The sequence below is a fragment of the Gossypium hirsutum genome, chromosome A02, assembly GCF_007990345.1.
Source record: "Gossypium hirsutum isolate 1008001.06 chromosome A02, Gossypium_hirsutum_v2.1, whole genome shotgun sequence".
Lineage (NCBI taxonomy): Eukaryota > Viridiplantae > Streptophyta > Magnoliopsida > Malvales > Malvaceae > Gossypium > Gossypium hirsutum.
This window is the reverse complement of record NC_053425.1, coordinates 7,775,778-7,800,246: the sequence shown is the minus strand read 5'-3', so window position 1 is coordinate 7,800,246 and position 24,469 is coordinate 7,775,778. Positions and strand designations below refer to the sequence as shown.

General features: G+C 36.0%; 2 protein-coding genes, 1 long non-coding RNA gene and 1 pseudogene across 3 annotated transcripts; 3 read left to right on the top strand and 1 right to left on the bottom strand.

The window, feature by feature from the left end:
* Positions 1-4,808: 4,808 nt before the first annotated feature.
* On the bottom strand, positions 4,809-4,915 carry LOC121216843 (uncharacterized; annotated as a pseudogene).
* Positions 4,916-13,403: 8,488 nt separating this feature from the next.
* LOC107933227 (major allergen Pru ar 1) lies at positions 13,404-14,463 on the top strand. The gene is made up of 2 exons (XM_016865386.2): positions 13,404-13,608; positions 13,720-14,463. The coding sequence occupies exons 1-2, from the start codon at positions 13,425-13,427 to the stop codon at positions 14,016-14,018; spliced, it is 483 nt and encodes a 160-aa protein (XP_016720875.1). The 5' UTR covers positions 13,404-13,424; the 3' UTR covers positions 14,019-14,463.
* A 1,017-nt stretch (positions 14,464-15,480) lies between these two features.
* LOC107933226 (major strawberry allergen Fra a 1.06) lies at positions 15,481-16,503 on the top strand. Its single transcript, XM_016865385.2, has 2 exons — positions 15,481-15,664; positions 16,208-16,503. The coding sequence occupies exons 1-2, from the start codon at positions 15,481-15,483 to the stop codon at positions 16,501-16,503; spliced, it is 480 nt and encodes a 159-aa protein (XP_016720874.1).
* A 5,430-nt stretch (positions 16,504-21,933) lies between these two features.
* Positions 21,934-23,310, top strand: LOC107933218 (uncharacterized). The gene is made up of 3 exons (XR_001693578.2): positions 21,934-22,133; positions 22,233-22,447; positions 22,991-23,310. It is a non-coding gene; the product is annotated as an uncharacterized lncRNA (long non-coding RNA).
* The last annotated feature ends 1,159 nt before the right edge of the window (positions 23,311-24,469 follow it).

The following is a 24,469-nucleotide window of genomic DNA, read 5'->3' as shown; positions in this document are numbered from 1 at the left end:
GCAAACAAAATATAAGTCAAGCTCAACTTGTTTAAACTTGGAGTGAAGAACCGGTTTAGCTGCAACAGCGACAGCACTAGAATTATCACACTATAATGTTGGCAGATCAACTGAACTGACTTTGAGTTCTACTAACAGGGAGACCAGCCAAGTCACATAACTAGTGGCTGCTGCTAAACTACGATACTCGGCTTTAGCCGTAGAGCGAGAAACAACTGTCTGCTTCTTAAAACACCACGATATAGGGGTATGGCTAAAATATACACAGTACCCCGTAGTAGACCTTCGATCATCAAAATCAAGACCACAATTTGCATCAGCATAACTGACCAAAGATAGGCGATCAGACCAGCGAAAAACTAACCCATGAGAAAGAGTTCCACGTAGATATCGCATAATTCATTTTAATGCCACCATATGAGAAGTAGTGGGAGCATGCATGAATTGGCACACCCGATTAACAGCATAAGCGATGTCTGGTCGAGTTAGTACAATATACTGAAGTGCTCTTGCAAGACTGCGATATTCAGTTGGATCTGCCAGTGGCTCACCCTCATTTTTAGACAACATAGACGAACTCACCATCGGCGTATGAACACTTTTAGCGTTAGACATAGAACTCCGATCAAGAAGCTCGCAAATGTATTTGTGCTGAGACAAGTGAAGACTGCTAGAGGAAGATTGACTGACTTCGATTCCAAAAAAATAATGGAGATCATCCATATCTTTTAAAGCAAATTCATTATGTAATTACTGAACAAAACAATTAATTTCGTCAGATGAACTGCCAGTGGTAACAATGTCATCCACATAGACAAGTACATAAAGCGTAAACTCGGGGGAAGATCTGACAAATAAAGAAGCATTCGACTTAGATAGAACAAACCCAGTAGAAATAAGAAACTACTGTAATTTGATAAACCAGGTACGCGGAGCTTACTGTAAGCCATACAAAGCCTTCGTCAGCCAACACACAAGCCTCTCACCCTTTGGACCCGATTGAACATAACCAGGGGGTTGCTGCATAAAAACTTCATCAGTCAGGTCATCGTTTAAAAAGGTGTTATTCACATCAACTTACCGTAGAGGCCATCCTCTAGTCACAGCAATAGACAAAATGGCTCGTATAGTGGCCGGCTTGACCACTAGACTGAACGTTTCCCTGAAATCACAGTCAGGAACTTGAGAACAGCCCTTGGTAACTAACCTAGCCTTATGACAATCAATAGTCCCATCAGGATTCTTCTTGACCTTGAAGATCCATTTGCACCCGATAACCTTGCGGTTGAGAGGTAGGGGAACAAGCTCCCAGGTAGAATTGTGAACGAGAGCATCATATTCGACTTGAACTGCAGCACGCCATTCTGGAGATGAAAAGGCTTCCTAAATTGTAGAGGGTTCAACAACTTTAACATTCATAACTTTAGGCTTAAAAATACCAGCCTTAGCTCGAGTCACCATGGGATGCGTATTATGGACAGGCTCAACAAACACTCCCTTAGCACCATCAGTAGATCTGGAGTGAATACTAGCACTAGGTAGTGAACAAATATGTGGCTCACGATCAGACCCAGCCCCAGACTGCGCTGTGACAGGTACGGAGGAGCAAACATCACGTAGAGATGGTTGAGCAAGCGAAGGAGCAACAGATCAAGCAGTATCAACAGATTAACTGAGATCAGTTCGAACAAGCAGAACGAACATTGACACAGAATGACTTTGTACTGGCAAGGCATTTGGAGCAGACTCAGAGGACAAAAATCTATTCTCATCAAATACAACATGACGAGAAATCACAATTTTGCCAGAAGGTAAGAGACACTGATATCCTTTGTGGTAAGGACTATAACCCAAGAAGATAGAGGGTTTAGAACGAATATTCAACTTATGAGATGTAAATGGTCGTAAATAAGGAAAACAACAACACCCGAACACACTCAGATGATCGTAAGTAGGAGCATGCCCATAAAGAGCCTGAAAAGAAGTCTGACCCTTCAGGACTGGAGTAGGAAGACGATTGAAAAGATGAACTGCACAACAAAACGCATAGCCCCAGTATTCCATAGATAGACTAGCTTGAGCTAGAAGAGTAATACCCATATCAATAATGTGACGATGTTTGCGCTCAACCACCCCATTTTGTTCAGAAGTATGTGGGCATGTTATACGATGAATAATTCCTTGGGAAGCGAGGACCGATGTAAAGGTACGATACTCTCCACCCCAATCACTCTAAAATTATTTAATACTCACCCTAAATTGATTCTTAACAAGTTGTTAGAATTGAACAAAACATTGCGCTGCCTGTGACTTTTGACGCAGCAAATACACCTACATGAACCAAGTACAAACATCAGTAAACGCTACATAATACCAATGATTTCCGCAAGCAATAGACGCAGGACCCTAGAGATAAGAAACAACCAAGTCAAAAGGAGTACTATATTTAGTAGTAGAAAGAGTAAAAGGCAATTTATGTGATTTCCCTTTTTGACATGCCATACATACAACATCAAGACAATCTTTTTGTGACACAACATTAAATTTGTTTAAAACAATTTTAACAATACAAGCAGAGGGATGACCAAGACGTTTATGCCACAAAGAAAACATATCCCCTTTATTAGATTTATTCTGAAGTTCAATGGAAGCAGCAACTGGAGACAAAACTGATTGATTAGCCAGATCTGGCAGAGAGAACTAATATAACCCATCACGAATGTGGCCCTTCAGTAGTGTTTCCCGGGTCACAATGTCTTTAACAACACAATAGGTTGGGTGAAACTCAAAATACACATTATTATCTCTAGTAAACTGGGACACAGACAGCAGATTTTTGCGTATCCGTGGTACACACAACACATCAGATAATCGGAGTAATTTAGATAGCACAGGCAAGACACAAGTACCAAAAGAGGAGATCGGTGTGGGAGTGTCGTTACCCATAAAGAGAGGACTTACCACGGAGAATAATCATGAAGAGCCGACGCATCTCGATAGACATGATTACTAGCTCCCGAATCGGGGTACCAGGATGCAGTCCCAACAGGCATGTGTATGTACGAATCAGTGCCACCACCATTAGTCCCACACTGAGCAGTGTTGACATGCGATCTAGAATAATTCAAATAATCAGATGCATGTAAATAACCAACCCGAGGAAGACCAATACACGGATCTGAGCCACTACAAACACGACCCAGCGACTTGGTTCTCCAAGGAATAGGCAAAGCCAAAGGATCACACCTATCTCCAACTATAGGGTCACGACTCAAAGGATAACCAACCTGAACACAATTGCTAACGGGCCAAAGCCATTTAAATTTCCTGCCCAAAATTCATTATAATTTGCAAGTGGCCTAGGGGGTCCATGATGGGCACCAACCAAATGCGGCCTACTAGGCCCAGGTCTATGCATATGCCCATCCAATGCATGATACGGCCCAGCATAATTTCTATGCACAGACCCACCAAAACACCCATCAGGATGACCAGTTGGAGTTTAATTTGGACTAAAAACATGCTGATTTTGACCAAAACCAAATTGATTTTGACTGAAGGAATGAGTAAATCTCATTCGTTGAGTAGTCGGCCCCTAATGCCATCACCAAAATCCCCTTGCATCGCAAGAAGAATCAGAATATTAGAAACTCCTAACGCCAGCGATGGACGAGAGGCTCCAAGAGAACAATCAGCACCCTACATCTGAGCCACCACTGATGACCCATCAAAGTCTCGATTAAACAAATAGAAACACTTTTGAGCAAGGTGCCCGATTCTATTGCAGATTGTAATGAATCCTTGGCCGAAAACCTCACCCACAAACACTCGACAGAGGACAACTACCATGAACGGAACCCTTCGGTGCCTACGACGAAGCACCTTCAACAAGATTGGCATGCATAACCACCTCCTGAATCGCCCGTAACTGTCGATTCTCACACTCGATCAGAGCATCAACGAGGCATTGAAACGGCACCGGTTCCAGCTAAAGAGATGCCAAGGAGACAACCGCATCAAAATCAGACGGCAAACCTACGAGCATGACATGCGTCTTCTTCGCCTCCGAGATTCGAATGCCAGATGCCACCAATAGAGCACATAGGTTTTTAATCTTAGCAACATAATCTTTAATAGACAGTGTACCTTTTTTAAACGAATGAAGTTCATGCTGAATCCAAGATTGTTTTGCACCAGTGCCCGCCGCGAAGAGGCTCGCCGCCGTAGTCTACACGTCACATGTTGACCGAGCATCCGTGAAAAAAGACAAACACAAAGAACTAATCGTGGATAGGAGCCACGAGGTAAGAAATTGATCTTGTTGAGCAAACACTTAAGCAGAGGGATTGTGAACAAGAGATCCGTCTGGTGAAGAAACAAATCACGATGGCTGAGATAACGTGTCATCCACAAACCCTAGCAAACCATAACCACCAAGTATTAGACATATCTGTTGTCACCACTGGATGAAGATACCGTCATCTAGCTTCACTACATCATGCCAAGGAAAGGAATTCACCACTTTGTCACCGTGAAACGCAGCACAACCACCATCAGTAGAGGCAGAATCAGCGGAGTTCGTGTGAGCCATAGAACCAGGAATTAAGAGGCGACTGGTGCCATGATAGAAGCTTAGCAAAATAGAAAGTTTTTTCAAGAAGGAATGAAGTAAATAATAGAGGTATTATTCTTATTCAATCTTAGCTTCCCTTCAATACAACATACATAACTTATATATAGAAGAAATAATCCTAATTGCTGCTAACAACTCTTTAACAAATACCGACTTTGTTACCTGCCTAACCACCTGCCTTTTCACCACCTACCTTATCACTATAACCTATAACATACCAGATATTAAACTGATAAGAACAGATACTACACTTGATCTTAGCCAAAAGGCCGAGAAAGGTATGCTTTCATTCACCAAGCATCGAGCAATTTAAAACCTGCTTCTCGCCTATTCTTACGTACTCTTCCTCATGAGGGATTTTATGCGAATCAGTTACAAGAGCCGCCTTGATACGAGTAACTCAGCCCAATTCAAAGGCCATAATAGAGATGAGTTTAGTTTTCCTCAAGGCCCAATTACGAGATCCAAATCCAAACAAATAAAGTCAAAACTCAACTTAGTGGTTCAAGACTTTGTCACAAAAAAAAAATTCAAGAAGAAGAGTTGAAGTTTCAAGACAATAAATTCTGGAGTAATGATGAATTAGAAGAGACTAATTATGTTTGTGGGCCTAAACTCTCAATCTATGACGACAAGCCCATGTGGAAAATGCTAACAAGCTTAAGCATTTCATTTCAAGAACCCCAATTGATCTTACAAGCTTAGACATTTCATATTGGGTTTAAGTTTTAGGCTTAATTTTTATTATATATAAGCACAATATTTTGTTTATTAGCTCTTATTATTTTATTATTATTTTATTCCGAATTTTTGATAATTATTAAGTATTTTAAGTTATTTAGGAATTTTATGTTAACAAGAAAGTTTAGTTTAAAACTACTTCTTGTTTAGATTAAATTAGAGTTCTAGTATACCTAGGAGTTTTATTTAGATTTATTTATCTAGCCTATATATAGGCCTTTGCATTGTACACAGGGAGACGATTGATTATTATTCTATTTCTCTTTTGAGTTAATAAATTCTCTTTGAGTTTTTTCTTTTCAAGAATTTCTCTTGAGTTTCTTTTAGAAGAGTTTTAACAATCTTTTTAGATTGTGGGGATCATCTTCAATCTTTTTCTTGCTAAGGTTTTTATCTTGGAGGGGAAATTAGAGCCACTTGAAGGGGGTCGTGGATTCTTCGTGTTTCCAAGGCTTCTTAGGACTTCTACACGCCACGTTCTATCTTTCCATTTATCTTCTTTATTCACTTCCTGAATCTTTGATTTATTATTTGTTTTAATTATTTTATCTAACTTGGATTTAATTTCGTTTCAGGTTGTGTCAAGAAAAATCCAAGTTTCTTTCCGAACGTCTAGAGCCCTAAGTCAAATCCGCGACTTTGACAAACTTTACGATCCGCTTTCGCGTTCATCCTTCTCAACCTTTATCATTTGGTATTAGATTTGGGCGTTTTAGGTGTTCTTTTTTAAATTGATTTCTCGAAAACAGCTTCAAAACAAATTTTACCCCTACAGTTTTCAAAAAAAATATTTTCCAGTGGGTAAACGATTTTCAAATGATCTAAAATTTTGCATACTATTTCTTGGAACAATTTTAAAGTATAAAAAAATATTTCCCACAAAAAAAAAGTGATAAAAAAGTACAAAAAATAAAATACGAAAAAAAATAAATAAAAAAATTCTGTGGGTTGAATTTTGTGCCGAAACTTTCCAGATCAAATTTACATTATTTGAGGAGGCTTCAGTTTAAATTTTGTGATTTTTGGAAATCGGGAACACCTTGAACGAAGTTTGTCAAGTTGCTTCGCAGTTTTTCGGGTTTTCGGGTTTCAACAATTTTCATTGACTCTTAGCTTTAAGTATTCATTTGTTTTCCTTTTTATTTGTTCCTTACGCATTCTAACACTTTCTTGTTTCTTGTGTTAGTAGGTTAAAGCACGTTGCAAATTCCTTCATTCGTGCAACAAAATTCTTTGATGTCTAAGCAAATTTTGGACTCATAGTGCTATTAGGTTTGCTTTGATAGTTTGATTCTAAAACATCTTGATTGATTAATATAGACACTTTTAAAAGACTCACAAGATTAATTCTTACCTCATTGAGATTTTTTTTTGAGTGCATATAGGTGAGGTTTGCTTAATTTTTTCTTTTGAAGTGTTGTGCTTTTCCAGGCTTTCACTATGACTCGTGACACTCGTGCCCGTAAAAACCATGATGAGATACCATCTGATGAAAAAGAACAAGATGTTACATTGGAGAATATTGTGGGGATGGTAAAATTGCAACATCAACAATTGAACGAGGTACGTGATACATTTGAGGCCAATTTGACTACTTGTCGAACAGAACTACAAGAGAACATTAATCAGCTTTTCAATCATATTCAATTGCTCACTCAAGCTGTTGCTCGTTTGGAGACTTCTTCGAATCGACGATCTTGTACTCGTGATAGTGATCATGATAGGGATAATGAACAACTTCGTATTCGTTCTAATCCTGGTAGACACGAATATCGTCACATTGATGAAACTTTGGGTATTTCTAATCAAGGCCATCCTTCTGTCGCTAAACCAAAGTTCAACATTCCACCATTCCAAGGAAAGTATGATCCAGATGCATATTGCGATTGGGAGGATAAAATGGAGATCATGTTCTGTTGTTATAAGTGTCCGGAGGAGGAGAAAGTTCCATTAGCTATATTGGCATTTTCTGATTATGCATTGAGTTGGTGGACTCAACTTGTGTTGAACCGCCAAAGGAATCGTGAACGAGATGTTGATTCATGGGAATAGTTGACACAAATCATGCGAAAACGTTTTATCCCACCTCATTATTATAGGGATATTAAACGAAGACTTCAATGCCTTGTTCAAGGTAATCGATCTGTTGATGAGTACTTTAAAGAGATGGAGATGCTTATGCATAGAGCAAATATCCAAGAAGATGAGGAGACTACCATGGTACGGTTTGTAGATGGTTTGAATGTTTCGATAGCCAATGTTCTTGATCTTCAAACCTACATTGATCTTGAAGATACGGTACGTAAGGCAATTGAGATTGAGCGACAGTTTCAACAACGTCAATCTCGTTTATTTAGTACTTCACAATATTATAGAGGTACGAGTTCTAATTCTACTTTCAAGAATTCGAAATTTCCTTTTGCTACTAATAAGTTGCTGCCAAAACATGATGAGACTAAATCTTTTGAGGGGAAAAGTGGGGCTCCTACAAAACCTTCTTCTTCATCTTCTAAGCAGTTTACTTCTACTACTTCACCAAAAAAACAACGAGCTCGTGAAATTGAATGTTTTAAGTGCAAAGGGCGTGGGCACTATAGCCATGATTGTGCCAACACAAGACTTTTGTTGATCAAAGAAGATGGTGATTATACTTCTGATTCCGATAAAACAGACCCAGATATGCCCGAATTAATTGATGATGTCAACGATTGCGGTAAATTTTATGGTGAAGAAGAGTTGGTGGAACCACTAACTCATCCCCGATGTTTAGTTGTGAGGCGCACACTCAACATCTAATTGAAGGATGATCATGATCTTCAACGGAGTAATATATTCCATTCGAGGTGTTTGATTAAAGGTACACTTTGCTCATTTATCATTGATAGTGGAAGTTGTGCTAATGTTGTGAGCAGCTACCTTGTGGATTCTCTTACTTTGCCATGTAGCAAACACCCTACACCATACCATCTTCAATGGCTTAACGAAGGTTCGGAGGTCCGTGTGGTAAAATAGTGCTTGATCACTTTTAAACTTGGGACTTACATTGATGATGTTTGGTGTGATGTCGTTCCCATGCATGCCGCCCACTTGTTACTTGGTAGACCATGGCAGTACGATCGTGATGTTATTCATCATGGTAAATTAAATCGATATTCTTTTATTTTCAGTGGGAAAAAGTACACTTTCACCCCTTTGAATCTGAAAGATATTCACAATGATCAAATCGACATGATGAAGTTTTGTAAGGAGGTTATGGGAAGTAAGACACAAAATTCAAAAAAGGCAGAGAGAAAAGAGGTCTCTAGTGAAAAAAGCCAAATTAATAATGACGTAATGGTGAGTGTATCCTCTTGTGAGAAAAAAAGAGTGGTTCATAATTTTTATGCGAGTGGAAAAGATGTGCGACGAGCCTTACTCACTAAACAACCTTGCATCATTATTCGATTTAGGCAAAACTGTTTATCTTTGACTAACCTTCATAACTCTTTGCCTAATGTTTTTATGTCTCTTTTGCAGGAATATGAAGATATTTTTGAAGAAGCACCTAAAGGGTTGCCACCTTTGAGGGGTATTGAGCACCAAATTGACTTAATACCTGGGTCAACAATTCCAAATCGACCAGCTTATAGAAGCAATCCCGATGAGACGAAGGAGTTACAAAAGCAAGTAGATGAACTTTTGGCGAAGGGTCATATTCGTGAAAGTTTAAGTCCTTGTGCAGTGCCGGTAATTCTGGTGCCAAAGAAAGATGGTACGTATAGAATGTGCGTCGATTGTCGACCAATTAACCAAATTACTATTAAGTATAGACATCCTATTCCAAGGCTTGATGATATGTTTGATGAACTTTATGGTGCTTGTATCTTTACAAAAATTGATTTAAAAAGTGGCTACCATCAAATTCGAATGAAAGAGGGGGATGAATGGAAAACAGCATTTAAAACTAAGTTTGGTTTATATGAATGGTTAGTCATGCCTTTCGGTTTGACTAATGCACCTAGTACTTTCATGCGCTTGATGAACCATGTTTTGAGACCTTATTTGGGTAAATTTGTGGTAGTATATTTTGATGATATTCTGATTTACTCAACTTCTTTAGATGACCATGTTTTTCATGTTAAATTAGTTTTGGATATTCTGCGAACTGAAAAATTATTTGCCAACCTTGATAAATGCACTTTTTGTTGTGATAAACTAATCTTTTTAGGTTTTATAGTAAGTGCTCAAGGTATTCATGTCGATGAGGACAAAGTAAAGGCAATTAGAGAATGGCCCACTCCTAAATCAATTACCGAGATGAGATCTTTCCATGGTTTAGCAAGTTTTTATAGACGTTTTGTGAAGGATTTCTCCACTATTGCTGCTCCATTAACTGAGATTATTAAAAAATCTGTGGGTTTTAAATGGGAAGAAGTTCAGGAAAAGGCTTTTCAAACTTTAAAGGATAAGTTATGTTCTGCTCCGGTTCTTAAATTACCTGATTTTTCTAATACTTTTGAACTTGAATGTGATGCTTCAGGTATTGGAATTGGTGCCGTGTTGATGCAAGAAAAAAGGCCAATTGCATATTTTAGTGAAAAACTGACAGGGGCACAATTAAACTACTCAACTTATGATAAGGAGTTGTTGGCATTAGTCCGAGCTCTACAAGTTTGGCAACATTATTTGTTGCCAAATGAGTTCGTTATCCATACAGATCATGAATCCCTAAAATGGTTAAAGGGACAATATAAGTTAAGTAAGAGACACGCTCGATGGGTGGAATTCATAGAGACATTTCCATATACAATTAAGTATAAAACAGGTAGAGAAAATGTAGTTGCTGATGCCTTATCTTGTAGATATTCTTTGATAACTACATTAAATGCTAAAGTCTTAGGGTTTGAACATATAAAAGATTTATACTTAAATGATAATGATTTTGCAAATGTTTTTTCTAATTGTGGGAATGGTGCCTTTAACAAGTTTTATCTTGTAGATGGGTTTCTTTTTCGCCTAAACAGGTTATGTGTTCCACAATGTTCAATGAGAGAGTTATTAGTTCGTGAATCACATAGTGGAGGCCTCATGGGACACTTCAGTGTCGCCAAAACACTAGATATTCTACATGAACATTTTTATTGGCCGCACATGAAAAAGGACGTTGAAAAGGTCTGTTCTAATTGTATTACTTGTAAACAAGCAAAATCTAAGGTAATGCCTCATGGACTTTATACTCCTTTACCGATCCCTTCTCCGCCATGGGTAGACTTATCTATGGATTTCATTCTTGGTTTACCACGAACAAAAAAGGGTCGAGATAGTATCTTTGTTGTTGTTGATAGGTTTTCAAAGATGGCTCACTTTATTCCTTGTCACAAAACAGACGATGCTACACATGTGGCTGACTTGTTCTTTCGAGAGGTGGTGCGCCTACATGGGATACCTCGCACCATTGTATCGGACAGAGACGTAAAGTTCCTAAGCCACTTTTGGAAAGTATTGTGGGGTAAGCTTGGTACTAAATTATTATATTCTACTACATGTCACCCCCAAACAGATGGACAAACCGAGGTAGTCAATCGAGTCTTAGGTGCTTTACTACGAACTGTTGTGGGTAAGAACCTTAAAACTTGGGAAGAATATTTGCCATTTGTTGAGTTTTCATATAACCGATCTATTCACTCTACAACTGCATATTCCCCATTTGAACTTGTTTATGGTTTTAATCCACTAACTGTACTTGATCTTGCACCATTGCCTATAGAAAACATTTCTAGTTTAGACGGTGAGAAGAAAGCTGAATTGGTGAAATCCATGCATGCGAAAGCAAGACAACGAATCGCCAAAACAAATGAAACAACTGCCAACAAAGCTAACAAGGGGCGCAAGCAAATTATCTTTGAGCCCGATGACTGGGTTTGGGTCCACATGAGGAAAGAGCAATTTCCAACTAAACGCAAAACAAAATTGGACCCACGTGGCGATGGACCTTTTCAAGTACTCAAGCGCATTAATGACAATGCATATCAAATCGACCTTCCCGGTGAGTATAATGTTAGTGCCACTTTTAATGTCGCTGACCTTTCTCCTTTTGATATTGCAGATTCGAGGGCGAATCCTTTTGTGGAAGAGGGGAATGATACGAGTAACTCAGCCCAATTCAAAGGCCATAATAGAGATGAGTTTAGTTTTCCTCAAGGCCCAATTACGAGATCCAAATCCAAACAAATAAAGTCAAAACTCAACTTAGTGGTTCAAGACTTTATCACAAAAAAATTCAAGAAGAAGAGTTGAAGTTTCAAGACAATAAATTCTGGAGTAATGATGAATTAGAAGAGACTAATTATGTTTGTGGGCCTAAACTCTCAATCTATGACGACAAGCCCATGTGGAAAATGCTAACAAGCTTAAGCATTTCACTTCAAGAACCCCAATTGATCTTACAAGCTTAGACATTTCATATTGGGTTTAAGTTTTAGGCTTAATTTTTATTATATATAAGCACAATATTTTGTTTATTAGCTCTTATTATTTTATTATTATTTTATTCCGAATTTTTGATAATTATTAAGTATTTTAAGTTATTTAGGAATTTTATGTTAACAAGAAAGTTTAGTTTAAAACTACTTCTTGTTTAGATTAAATTAGAGTTCTAGTATACCTAGGAGTTTTATTTAGATTTATTTATCTAGCCTATATATAGGCCTTTGCATTGTACACAGGGAGACGATTGATTATTATTCTATTTCTCTTTTGAGTTAATAAATTCTCTTTGAGTTTTTTCTTTTCAAGAATTTCTCTTGAGTTTCTTTTAGAAGAGTTTTAACAATCTTTTTTGATTGTGGGGATCATCTTCAAACTTTTTCTTGCCAAGGTTTTTATCTTGGAGGGGAAATTAGAGCCGCTTGAAGGGGGTTGTGGATTCTTCGTGTTTCCAAGGCTTCTTAGGACTTCTACAAGCCACGTTCTATCTTTCCATCTATCTTCTTTATTCACTTCCTGAATCCTTGATTTATTATTTGTTTTAATTATTTTATCTAACTTGGATTTAATTTCGTTTCAGGTTGTGTCAAGAAAAATCCAAGTTTCTTTCCGAACGTCTAGAGCCCTAAGTCAAATCCGCGACTTTGACAAACTTTATGATCCGCTTTCGCATTCATCCTTCTCAACCTTTATCACGCCTACTGGTGCTCCTATAAAGACTGAACCCTTCCTGAATAGACTGATTCTGGGAAACTTAGGATTTGATTCAACAACCAAGGCACCATACAACAAGAAAACAACTGTCCTAACCACCAAAACTTTGAAAAACAAACATTGCATTTGCAATTTATAAATCAAACCAAGAATAGGATTATGGCTCTGCTCAAAGAAGCAGCAATGGCAAAAGCATTAGTTGTATCTATGTTGAAATGGAAGTCCTTGTACAACATTGTTTCCCGGATGGAAGTCTTTCGCTTGGGATCATTGCAGACGGACCTTCCCATAAACAAACAGTACACAGTTCTGTATCAGACACCTTTTCTTTCATTATAAAAAGCAAGTTTAGGCAATAGGCAAGCCATCCATAAGTTGTAATTTCAGTGGTTTACTTTCTTCCTTGATTCCGTCTCCTATATCTTTTGTTTTATTATTCTTTTCTATTCTACAGGTTAGGACTCTACAATTTTTGTCATTTTCATGGAGAATGGGAGAATATAATCTGACTTAACGGATATCTGTTTTCAAGATTTATTATTACAGAGTTCTTTCTTTTTAACCTTCTTTTGATATTGGCTGCTTTCAAGATCCATATATTTTGTTCTCCATGATAAGCTTACATCTGTTTCATGTCCAACGATATGTAAGGTCAGTACGCAAACCAGAATCAATTTTGCAAGTTATCTTCGGTGATTTCCAGACTACATTTAAAAATTTTAATAAAATATGAAGAAATTGATCACCTACCTAGGCTTTGAAAGAGCCTAATATTCTTCATTATTCTCACTCTATAAATACTACATCATCCGGTTTACATCTCCACAGCTCAAAAACCTGTTCGATCATTTCCTAAAATCAGTAGAAAATAATGGGTGTTTTCACTTACGAATCTGAGATTGTTACTGCAATCCCACCAGCCAAGATGTTTAAGGCTTGCATCCTTGACGGGGACACTCTCATTCCCAAGATTGTTCCTCAGGTTTTTAAGAGTGTTGAGTACTTGGAAGGAAATGGCGAGCCTGGGAGCATCAGGAAGGTCACCTTTGCACAAGGTTATTTAGCTTATTTATTTAACTTCATAGTTTGAGCCAAATCTAATATATGATTAAGTTTGAAGGAAAAAAGGATGAAAATGATGTGGTTTTTGGACATGTATGTTGCAGGAAACCAATTCAATTACATGAAACAGAAGGTAGAAGCATTAGACAAAGAAAAATTTGAGTACATTTACAGTGTGATTGAAGGCGATCCGCTGATGAACATGCTGGACAAAATAACTTACGAAATAAAGTTAGAAGCCTCTCCAGGTGGGGGATCCATATGTAAGACTAGTAGTAAGTATTACACCATCGGTGACATTGAGCTCAAGGAAGAGGCAATCAAGGCAGGCAAAGAAAAGGCTTCGGGTGTATTGTTCAACTCCATCGAAGCCTACCTCGTTGCAAATCCTAACGCCTATTGAGATTGCATTCACTACAATGAATATCAAGAAATTGGCCTTCTCCTCTTCTAGCTTTTACTTCTGCAGCAAATGAGCTTCCAATTTCTAATAAAGACTTCATAGTCTGCCTGAAATAAACAAAAGAGCAGACAAATGTATTTACTGAATCTTGTTGTGTGAGATATTCATTGAGAATAAAGAGTTGGCCATCTTTCATCTGAATAATCCTTGTCCTATTAACCACCTTTAATCATTAGTTGCATAAGTTAAACACGTGTAGTTCATAATCCATTTACTCAAGACATTTACCTGAAAATTTAACAATTTCAGTTATGATTCCATGATCTGAAAATTTTTCCTCTCATAGTATTTACTACTGCCAGAGGATTCTGGATTAGTCTTGCCAATGATTTTAACCAGACTCATCATTTTGTATATCTGTACTGAAAAAAATCAGTATGCAACACTCAACATTAAGTCTGTATCACATAATGCTAGAATTGATGAATTAAAGGTACTCATTGACTGCAGGAACCTGATAACAGGATAGAAAATGCAAGTGCTGAAGATGGTTTTAAGTACCCAACACTTAAAAGTTCTAGGCTATAAAAACTGAAATAGGGTTAAAGTGAGTTTTTGGGAAATTCCTAGGGACAATTAAAGTATAAGATATTCACCTTTTGTTCTATCTTACAAGAACATAACCATGTTAAATTTGGCACATAAATCACTGATCAACTGAATTTCTGGAACCACGTACGGTGGCTGTAATAACATAATATTCAGGATTTCATATTATTACTTTTGCTGCAACATGTTTTATTTCTAGAAAACTAACAAACTATCACCGAAAGTTTCTATGTTGCCCCGACTATTCATTATTCTTGAATTACCCATACATGGTACTTATGTTATTTGGACATTAGTATGGGGATATGATCCTCATAAGACTCTCTAGATACATGAAACACGTAATAAAATTGAAGAAAACTGTGTTAGATACATACGGCTGTCCGGAAATCTGACTAATTTAGAGTACTGTATTGATTACAATGTCAAAATTGAAGATAACGGTGTTAGATCCAAGGTTTTGATTGCTTAAAATATTAGTGAATTAGAGTCTTTTCTTTTCAATCTTCTTCAGAGTTCCAATAATGTTGGTCTCATGATTCAATGATTTGTTGGTGTATGGTAAGCTTGATGTTGTATATTGAAGAGATAAGTAAGATATGTACACAAACCAGAATCATTTGAAAATTTTTAGGTGCTTTTCTCATACTAAAGTACAAAATTTCACTAAATGCCAAAAATCCCATAAAATATAAAGAAATCACCAAAGATTCCAGAGGGCCTAAAATTCACAAACAGCTAAATCTTGAAGCTGACGCTATAAATACTACAATTATATATCAGATCTGTACATCATCGGCAAACATAAAACATATCCTCTGCAAAGTAACCAAATCCCAAATCACTCGAAATCATGGGTGTTTTCACATATGAATCGGTGGTTATTACAGCGATCCCACCAGCAAAGATGTTTAAGGCTTGCATCCTTGATGGCGACACTCTCATTCCCAAGATTGGTCCTCAGGCTTTTAAGAGCGTTGAGTACATTGAAGGCAATGTTGAGGCTGGTAGCATCAAGAAGGTCACCTTTGGAGAGGGTCTGCTCATTTATATAAGTTTGAATCATATACATATATGTGTTGGAACAAAGGCAGCAAGCAAGCAAAAACAAAAACAAAATCAAAAGAACTAAAGCAAAAACGAGAGAGAGAGAGTAGAGTTTGAACAAGAAGATAACTGAAAAACTCACATAATTTCATTGATAATTTGAAAATATATGTAACTTACATTGCAATTGGACAGTTACCTAGTGATGTAACTGCTCCCACTAATGCATAACAAATACAATCTTTGAATTACATACAAAAGTAAGTTGACATACCAGCCTTTACATCAAGTTCAAATCAAAACTAATCCTACCAACTTTGATAACAAGTTACACGTTACATGTCAACTTGAACTAACAACTTACAATTGGACCAAAATGAATCAAACTAGCTGCTACACTTGGTTCAACTCCAATGTTGGTCTGCTTGATGAGCTGCTGCTGGTCACATGTTGTATTGCAGGCCAATGCTCAACAATATGTATATTAAGTCTGAAGGGAAAAGGGTGAAAGCTATGTGTTTTTCTTCATGCAGGAAGCCAATTCAAATACATGAAGCAGAAGGTTGAAGCAATAGACAAGGAGAATTTTGTGTACATTTACAGTGTGGTTGAAGGTGATGCATTGATGAACAAGCTTGAGAAAATCACTTACGAGACAAAGTTAGAGGCCTCTCCAAATGGGGGAGCCGTATGCAGGACTACTAGTAAGTATTATACCATTGGTGACTTTGAGCTCAAGGAGGAGGGAATCAAGGCTGGCAAATACAAGGCTCTAGGAACATTCAAGGCTATTGAAGCCTACATGCTGGAAAATCCTAACGCCTATTAAAAATATCCCAATATTGAGATTGCATCCACTGCATGCAATGAATATCAAACAACTGCCTTTTTTCTTCTAGTTTTTGGTGTTGCAGCGTACCACCTTCAAACTGCTAATAAGAGTTCATAGTTTGCCCTGGTTACTAGGAAGCTTGAACTGAAATGTAAAGCACGTAATAATCAGAAGAGCATCCAATGTATTTACTGAATCTTGTTGTCAGATATCCATTGATAATAAATAGTTCATCATCTTTCAAGTTTAAGAAGAAATTTGAAACTAATTTTGACAGATATTCCTTAAAATTCAACCTGGAAGAGAAACTATATTGACACATATGCTTCATACATTAACTCAAAATTTGAGTAATTTCAGTCATAATTCCATGATCCAAAAATTGTTCCTCTCACAGTACTAACATCAAGTCTTTAACTACTGCTAGAGGACTGTGGATTATTACCATCAATAACTTTTCATTTTATATATCTGTTGAAGTTGGCATGCATGTAGCAGATAAAGCAACCAAGGAGCAGACCATGCAACATAAGTTATGCTGATGAAGTATGAAGAAGCAGATCAAGCTACACTTACAGCACACAAAGTACATACAGTCCAAGTTATGTGGATGAAATGTGAAGATTAAGCTGCTGTAGTATTTCTGGATGAAGTACACGCAGCTACTGAAGTTGATGCTACTGTTCAATTTCAGTTTCATTTTGTTACTTTAAGTAATATTTTGTAACTTAGTTAAATTAAAACTAAGTAGGTAATGTATTTAATGTTATTGGGTGCTGATAAGATTGATAGATCAGCTTACCTAATTAAGCAAGTTGATTTGCAAGTTGCAATGTACAAGCGGTGCAAGTAAGTCTAAAAATAATAAATATGTTAAAGCTGACCAGCTTATGACTGGTATATGTATTGGCAGTATGCCATCTTTTTTAATCAATGAATTTCAATAGAAATCATTCAAGAAAAATACTCTCAATTTTTGCTTTCATAGTTCAAGCCAGATTCTGCTCATTTGCTAAAAAACCTTCAGACTTGAATTTCAAAGTTTTGTCATACTTTATCCGGATTTATTACGTTGTTACTCAAGTTCTTGACTGAGCTTCATACTTCCTCCGGATAAATTATTCAAAAACCCAACAATTGGTATCTAGTGCCTTATTCTTCGTGGACTTGTCATTTTTTTTCGATCCTTAGAACCATGTCTTCATCAAGATTCTCACCAACGCCACCACCAGTGTTCAATGGAAAAGGCTATCACATATGGGTAGTAAAAATGAAGACTTACCTACAGGCATTTGACCTATGGAAGGTTATCAATTCAGAAGCTAAACCAGCACCACTAAAAGCTAACCCAACAGTGGCTCAGATCAGACAACATTCAGATGAAAGAACCAAAAGGCACAAAGCCATGTCATGTATCCAAAACAGTGTGTCTAATGTGATTTTCACAAGAATCATGACTTGTGAGTCACCAAAGCAGGTGGGATAAGTTAAAGGAGGAGTTTCAAAGGACTGAAAGAACAAGGCAGCAATAGTTACTGAATTTAAAAAGGGACTTTGAAAACTTGAAGGTGAAAGATGAAAAAATAGTTAAGCAATATTCAGACAGAATCATGGTTATAGTAAATAGCATAAGGCTACTTGGAGAACAGTTTAGTGAAGCAAGAATTGTGGAAAAGGTGATCTCAACCTTGCCTGAAAGGTATGAGGCAAAGATCTCATCTCTTGAAGACTCGAAGGACCTGACCAGCATTTCATTGACAGAGCTGATCAATGCTCTTTATGCTCAAGAGAAAAGGAGAGCAAGTAGACTGGAGGAGCATCAAGAAGGTGCCTTCCAAGCTAAAAGCAGACCAGCCACAAATTCCTCTCCCTACAAGGGGAAGAAAACTTGGAAAGATAAGCCTAGAACAGATGGTGCAAGAAAATATCCACCTTGTCCACACTGCAAAAGGCTAAGTCATCTGGGTGAAGTATGTTGGTTTAGGCCTGATGTGCAGTGCAAAATCTGAAAAAAGATGGGCCATGCAAACAAAGTTTGCAAAAACAAAGGCAAACAGAGGCCAAATCAACCTCAACAGCCAAGAGCTGAAGCTTGAGTAGCAGAAGAAGGTAGTGACCAAGAAGAGCAAGTCTTTGTTGTCTCTTGCTCATCTACCAAAAGAAAAGCCACAAAAGGTTGGTTGATTGACAGTGGATGCACAAACCACATGACTCCGGATGCTACTATCTTCAAGTCAATATTCAAAAAAAATGTGAAGGTTGGAAATGGACATTTCATCAAAGCAGAAGGCAAATGAGATGTTCAAATTGACACTTCTACAGGTACCAAACTTGTTTCAATTGTACTTTTGGTGCCTGAAATAGATAGAAACCTGCTCAATATAGCTCAGTTGCTAGAAAAGGGCTACTCTATGGTTTTCAAAGGCAAGGAGTGCCTAATCAGTGATCCAAATGGATCCAAGCTCATGACAGTGACCATGGCTGACAAAAGCTTTGTTGTGAACTAGAATAAGAGCTCAAATAGTGCCTATATAACTGTTCAAAATGAATCCAAGCTGTGGCATAAAAGACTTGGCCATGTCAACTACAACTTAATGACTGAGCTAACCAAAAAAGATTTGGTTGAAAACTTCACTAACTCGGTTGAAAAAGAAGAAGTTTGTGAAGTATGTCAGCTAGGAAAACAAGTTAGACTACCATTTCCTACGAACAAAGCTTGGAGAGCTTCTGAAAGACTGCAACTTGTACACACTGATGTTTGTGGTCCAATGAAGACTCAATCTATGAATGGCAGCAGGTATTTCATCTTATTCATTGAAGATTACTCGAGATATTGCTGAATTTATTTTTTGAAACAGAAATCAGAAGTGGCTTCAGTATTTTTGAAGTTTAAAGCTGCAGTAGAGACTGAAACAGGTTGCAAGTTAAAGACATTGAGGTCTGATAATGGGACTGGGTATACTTTATCTGGGTTACATACGTTTTGTGATGAAGCATGCATCAAACACCAGCTCACCAACACTTATACACCTCAACAAAATAGTGTAAGTGAAAGAAAAAATAGAAGCTTGATGGATATGGCCAGGTGCCTAATGTTTGAAAAAAATTTGCCTAAGACATTTTGGGCAGAAGCAGTTAACACTGCAGTTTACCTCCAAAACAGGCTCCCAACCAAGGCTTTGGCTCAGAAACTCCATTCGAGGCCTGGTTCTGGTTCAAACCATCACTGGCTCACCTAAGAGTCTTTGGATATGTATGTTATGCTCATGTTCCAACAGTAAAAGGAGACAAGCTTGCTAAGAAAGCTCAACCTGGTATTCTAGTGGGCTACAGTAGTATCAAAAAGGGTTATAGGATACTTGATCCTTCAACAAACAAGGTCTCTGTGAGCAGAGATGTTGTATTCGATGAGAAGGTAAGTTGGAACTGGGATAAAAATGAACTAGAAACTGCTGCTGAAGATTTGATGACAGATCAGGCTGAAGCTGATCAAAATGGTCCTGAAATAGACATTGATGATGAACCAGTCAGAGGCACTAGACCATTGGCTGATATTTATGAAAGAGTTCATGTGGCTACTATTGAACCAAGCTGCTTTCACTACACCAAAACAGGCTTTTAGCGGCATTTTTAGTGGCGTTTGGGTAAAAAACGCCGCTAAAAATCGAGCATTAGCGGCGCTTTAAATAAAATGCCGCTAAAGATCGACCTTTCGGGACATTAGCGGCGTTTTAAGAAAAGCGCCGCTAATGCTCTGGTTTTTAGCGGCGTTTTTGGAGAAGCGCCGCTAATGCTCTGGTCTTTAGCAGCGTTTTTGGAAAAGCGCCGCAAAAACATTTTATTTGTCTAATTACTATTTAATTTGTTTATTTATATTAATTAAAATTCTATTTATTTTTAATTGAATATTTGTTAAAAATGGATAAATTTGAAATAATGACACTTAGAAATAATTTGAAATAAAAAATAGAAAAATATTTGTTAAAAATGGAAAATTTAAAATACTATTATTTTAAAATAATTTTAAAGTTTTTTGGGTACATTACTGAGTGTTTTTTATTTACATATTAAATAATTTCTTATATAATCGTAAGATATAGTATTAATTTTAAAAAATTGAATTAATTATCTCTATAGTTTAAGGTTTTTGGTTTAGGGTATATGATTTAGAGTTTAAGGTTTAAGAGTTACTATTTTAAGGTTTATGGATTATGAGTTTAGGGGTTATGGTTTATAGTTTATGGTTTAAGATTTAGGGTTTAAGGGTTGCGGTTTATGGTTTAATGTTACAGGTTAAGGGTTGAGGTTTAAGGTTTAGGGGTTGAGAGTTAAGAGTTAGGGGTTTAGGATTTAGGGTTTAGATTAATTAGTTTTTTAAATTTATATATTAAATAATTTCTTATATAATTGTAAAAGAGATAATATTAAATTGATATATTAAAATTATTATTATAGTTTAAATTCTTTATAAATAATTTATATATTAAATAATTTAATATATTAAATATAGTGTTCTTGGTACATGATTGATTGTTTTTAATTTATATAATCGTAAAAGAAATAGTATTAATTTTAAAATATTGAATTAATTATGATTATAGTTTAGGGTATATGGTGTAGGGTTTAAAGTTTAAGAGTTATTATTTTAAGGTTTATGGATTATGGGTTTAAGAATTACGGTTTATGGTTTATTGTTTAAGGGTTGGGATTTAAAGTTTAGGGGTTAGGGGTTTAGGGTTTTAGAGTTATATTTTATGATTTATGGTTTAGGGGATAAGGGTTTAGGGTTTAGATTAATTAGTATTTTTTAATTTATATATTAAATAATTTTTTATATAATTGTGAAAGAGATAATATTAATTTTAATATATTAAAATTATGATTATAGTTTAAATTATTTAAGAGATAATCGATAAACTTTATATATATTAAATGGTTTAGGATTTAAGGTTTATTTGAGATTTGTTAAATGATGAAATTTTATACAATCAATTAATGCTTTTATATTTAAATATTTTTAATCTAAACCATTTGATATATTTAAATATTAGATTTAAAAAAATTAATAAATAAATAAAATCACTTAACTAATAATTTTAACAAATAAAATAAAAATTTTAACAAATAAATAAATAAAATCACTAAAAATAAGCATTAGCGGCGCTTTTCGAAAAACGCCGCTAAAAATGAGCATTAGTGGCGTTTTTAGAAAAGCGCCGCAAAAAAACTAAGCCCAACGACGTCATTTTATTGAGTTTTTGAGACTTTAGTGGCGTTTTTAAAAAAGCGCCACAAATACTAATATTTATTCTAAACCATTTGATATATAAGCAATAACGGCATTTTTTTTAAAACGCCACAAAATTTATTTTGCTTAAAAAAAATTGGCGCTGCTTTTTTCCCCAAATTTCCCCCTAAACCCAAAAACTAAAAAATCCCAAATTCGCGCTGATTTGTTCACAAAATCCCAATCGAAAAAATTTGGAGGAGCAGAACGACGCGCTGCGATTCCTCCCTCTGCGATTCGATTGTTAGCTTCTCCCACTCTATTTTCACAGCGGATGCACTGTTCTCAGCTCGTTAAATCTAATGGAAAGCGATTGTTTCTCATCGACACTTTAGCTTTGGTAAATTACAATGATTCCTTCTTTTGTTTTAGAAACTGTACTTTTGTTTGATTTTTGGAATCTTGAAAATATCTGAAGACATGGTGCTTATACTTATAGGTTAGGAGATCAGAGGCGGAAGGTCTGCCTTCGAAGCAAGCCGAGGCAATAACAGCAGCCATGACTGAAATTTTGAATGACAGCTTAGAAAATGTGTCTCTTTCAGTTGTTTCCAATACTACTTGCTCAATTCCTTCCCTTCCATTTCAATGAAAAAGAATTCAACCATGGTTTACCATTCTATTTATTTAGAAAAAAAAAAGACAGGAAATCAGGTATATTTAATTGTTTAATTTGGGTTACAAACTTTATCTGTTTTTTATATGTTTATCTCACAAATTTTCTTTTATCCGCTTTTTACATGTTTATCTCACAAAGTTCGGTTTATCAATTGTTTTACCTTCACTTTTTTAATGTGTTTCATGTGTTTATCGGCTAACTTTGCTTCTATTTATTATTATTTCCACTGAGAACAAAACTTGAGGGATTCATTTATTATTATTATTTGATTCATTGCACTGTGATCTTTGGATGGAAAACAAGTTTAATCAGGGTGGCTTATGTGGTAAGGTTTAATGGTTGCCCGTGAGATTGAATTATTTATGATTAATTCATATATTTTTTTACCAGACATCGTAGCGGGTTGTATGGTAAATATGGAACTGTTGGTTTTCTTTTGGTACATATCTATCGTTATTTAATAAAAATGATGAAATTCAATTCTTATTTTGTTCTTCCCAAACTTTTATCATTTTCTTTTGTAATTGTTCTTCCCAGATTTGTTTATATTCTGATATGTAATTTGGGGTCTTTTACAGGATGCTGAAGAGTGTTGGACACAACTTTTATACACTCTTTCTCAGTCTCTTCGATCAGCTGGTTCTAGGTAGGTTTCTTGTTATTTGTCATTTAGATATACTAAGTTATACTTACTGGCAAAATTTGAGCAAGTCCATGGTGCCTTTAACAACTGAAACAACTGAAACAGTTTGAAGCTGTTGCTTTTGGTTTATCAAACTTTTTCTTCAAAATTAGGGATCTCTTATTTGGAGCAGTGTTACCTTGCATAGTTCTTTTGCCACTGCAATGCTTCTCTAGCATATATATTTCTAATTTAGCAGCAAACATCTCTTTTAGAAAAAAATTCTAATCTCTCGCTGTCTTTTTTTTTCTTTCTATAGTGAAAATATAGATACTGTAAAGGACCTTATTGGTATTGACCTTGCAAGCAGGTAGATATCTACAGATTTGATAGTCATTTTTTTTTCTTTTTAATAATGATGACATTACCTAGTTAGACAATTTATATATGCTGATGCCATTTTCTATAACTGTTGAAGAATTGTTGCTGCTATTCAAATTTTCAAATACCACTAGTGCCGTTCATGTAAGAAATACATGTAAAAGTATATCATCTTTATACCGAGGGAAAAGATAAAGAATTTCAAAATTCAACTAGTCTAAACAAGCAAAACCAGAACATCCTTCTACTTATGCCTACATTGATATAGTTTATGCAGTTTTTAAGTTCAAATCTGTATTCCTTTTTGTCCTAGCCACTGTTCCATGCAGTTTTCGTTACAAATTAATGATTCATCCTTCTGTAGCTTCATTGGCTTCCAAATGAAGAATACTATTTCTAATCGTTAACGCATTTATTGTTAACATGAGTTAATAATATTTCTGTATTTTGGGTGTTTGGTTGATGAGAAAATATAAGAAAATTTGGTAAAAGATTTTTGATGAGAAAAAATTATAAATTTATAATTGTTAACTAGTAGATTGAGCTAGGTAATGGTGGTGGTGCTAATTTGCCTGCAATCAAAGAGAAGTTTGGTCAGTACATGGTGAGTAGGTGCTCCACCTTTACGGCGCAAACATGTTTACAATGCATGTAAGAAATAATTTGCTACTATTTTCCTTATCTTTGTATGTTCTACAGTGTATCTCCTATTTTAATTTCATCTAAAGCTGTCATTTAATTTGCATTATAGAGACCAAATGTTCGATTCTTTTGTTATTATACATTAATGAATAATTGGTTTATTGACTACTCTAAGCTTGTCAGATTGGGATGCAGTGAATAGGATTAATGATTATTTGTTTATATAGGAGCTAGAAGGGATTGTGTGTTGGCTATTGTAGCTAGTTTGCGGTAAGAAATGACTCCTATTTCTATTTTATGGTACCTGGAATGGTTTAATACTTCACCATCTATAATATTTCACTTGGGTAAAATAATTAGGTGGAATTTCTTTATTAGGGTTTTTATGTCTCATCTATGCTTGATAATTTCT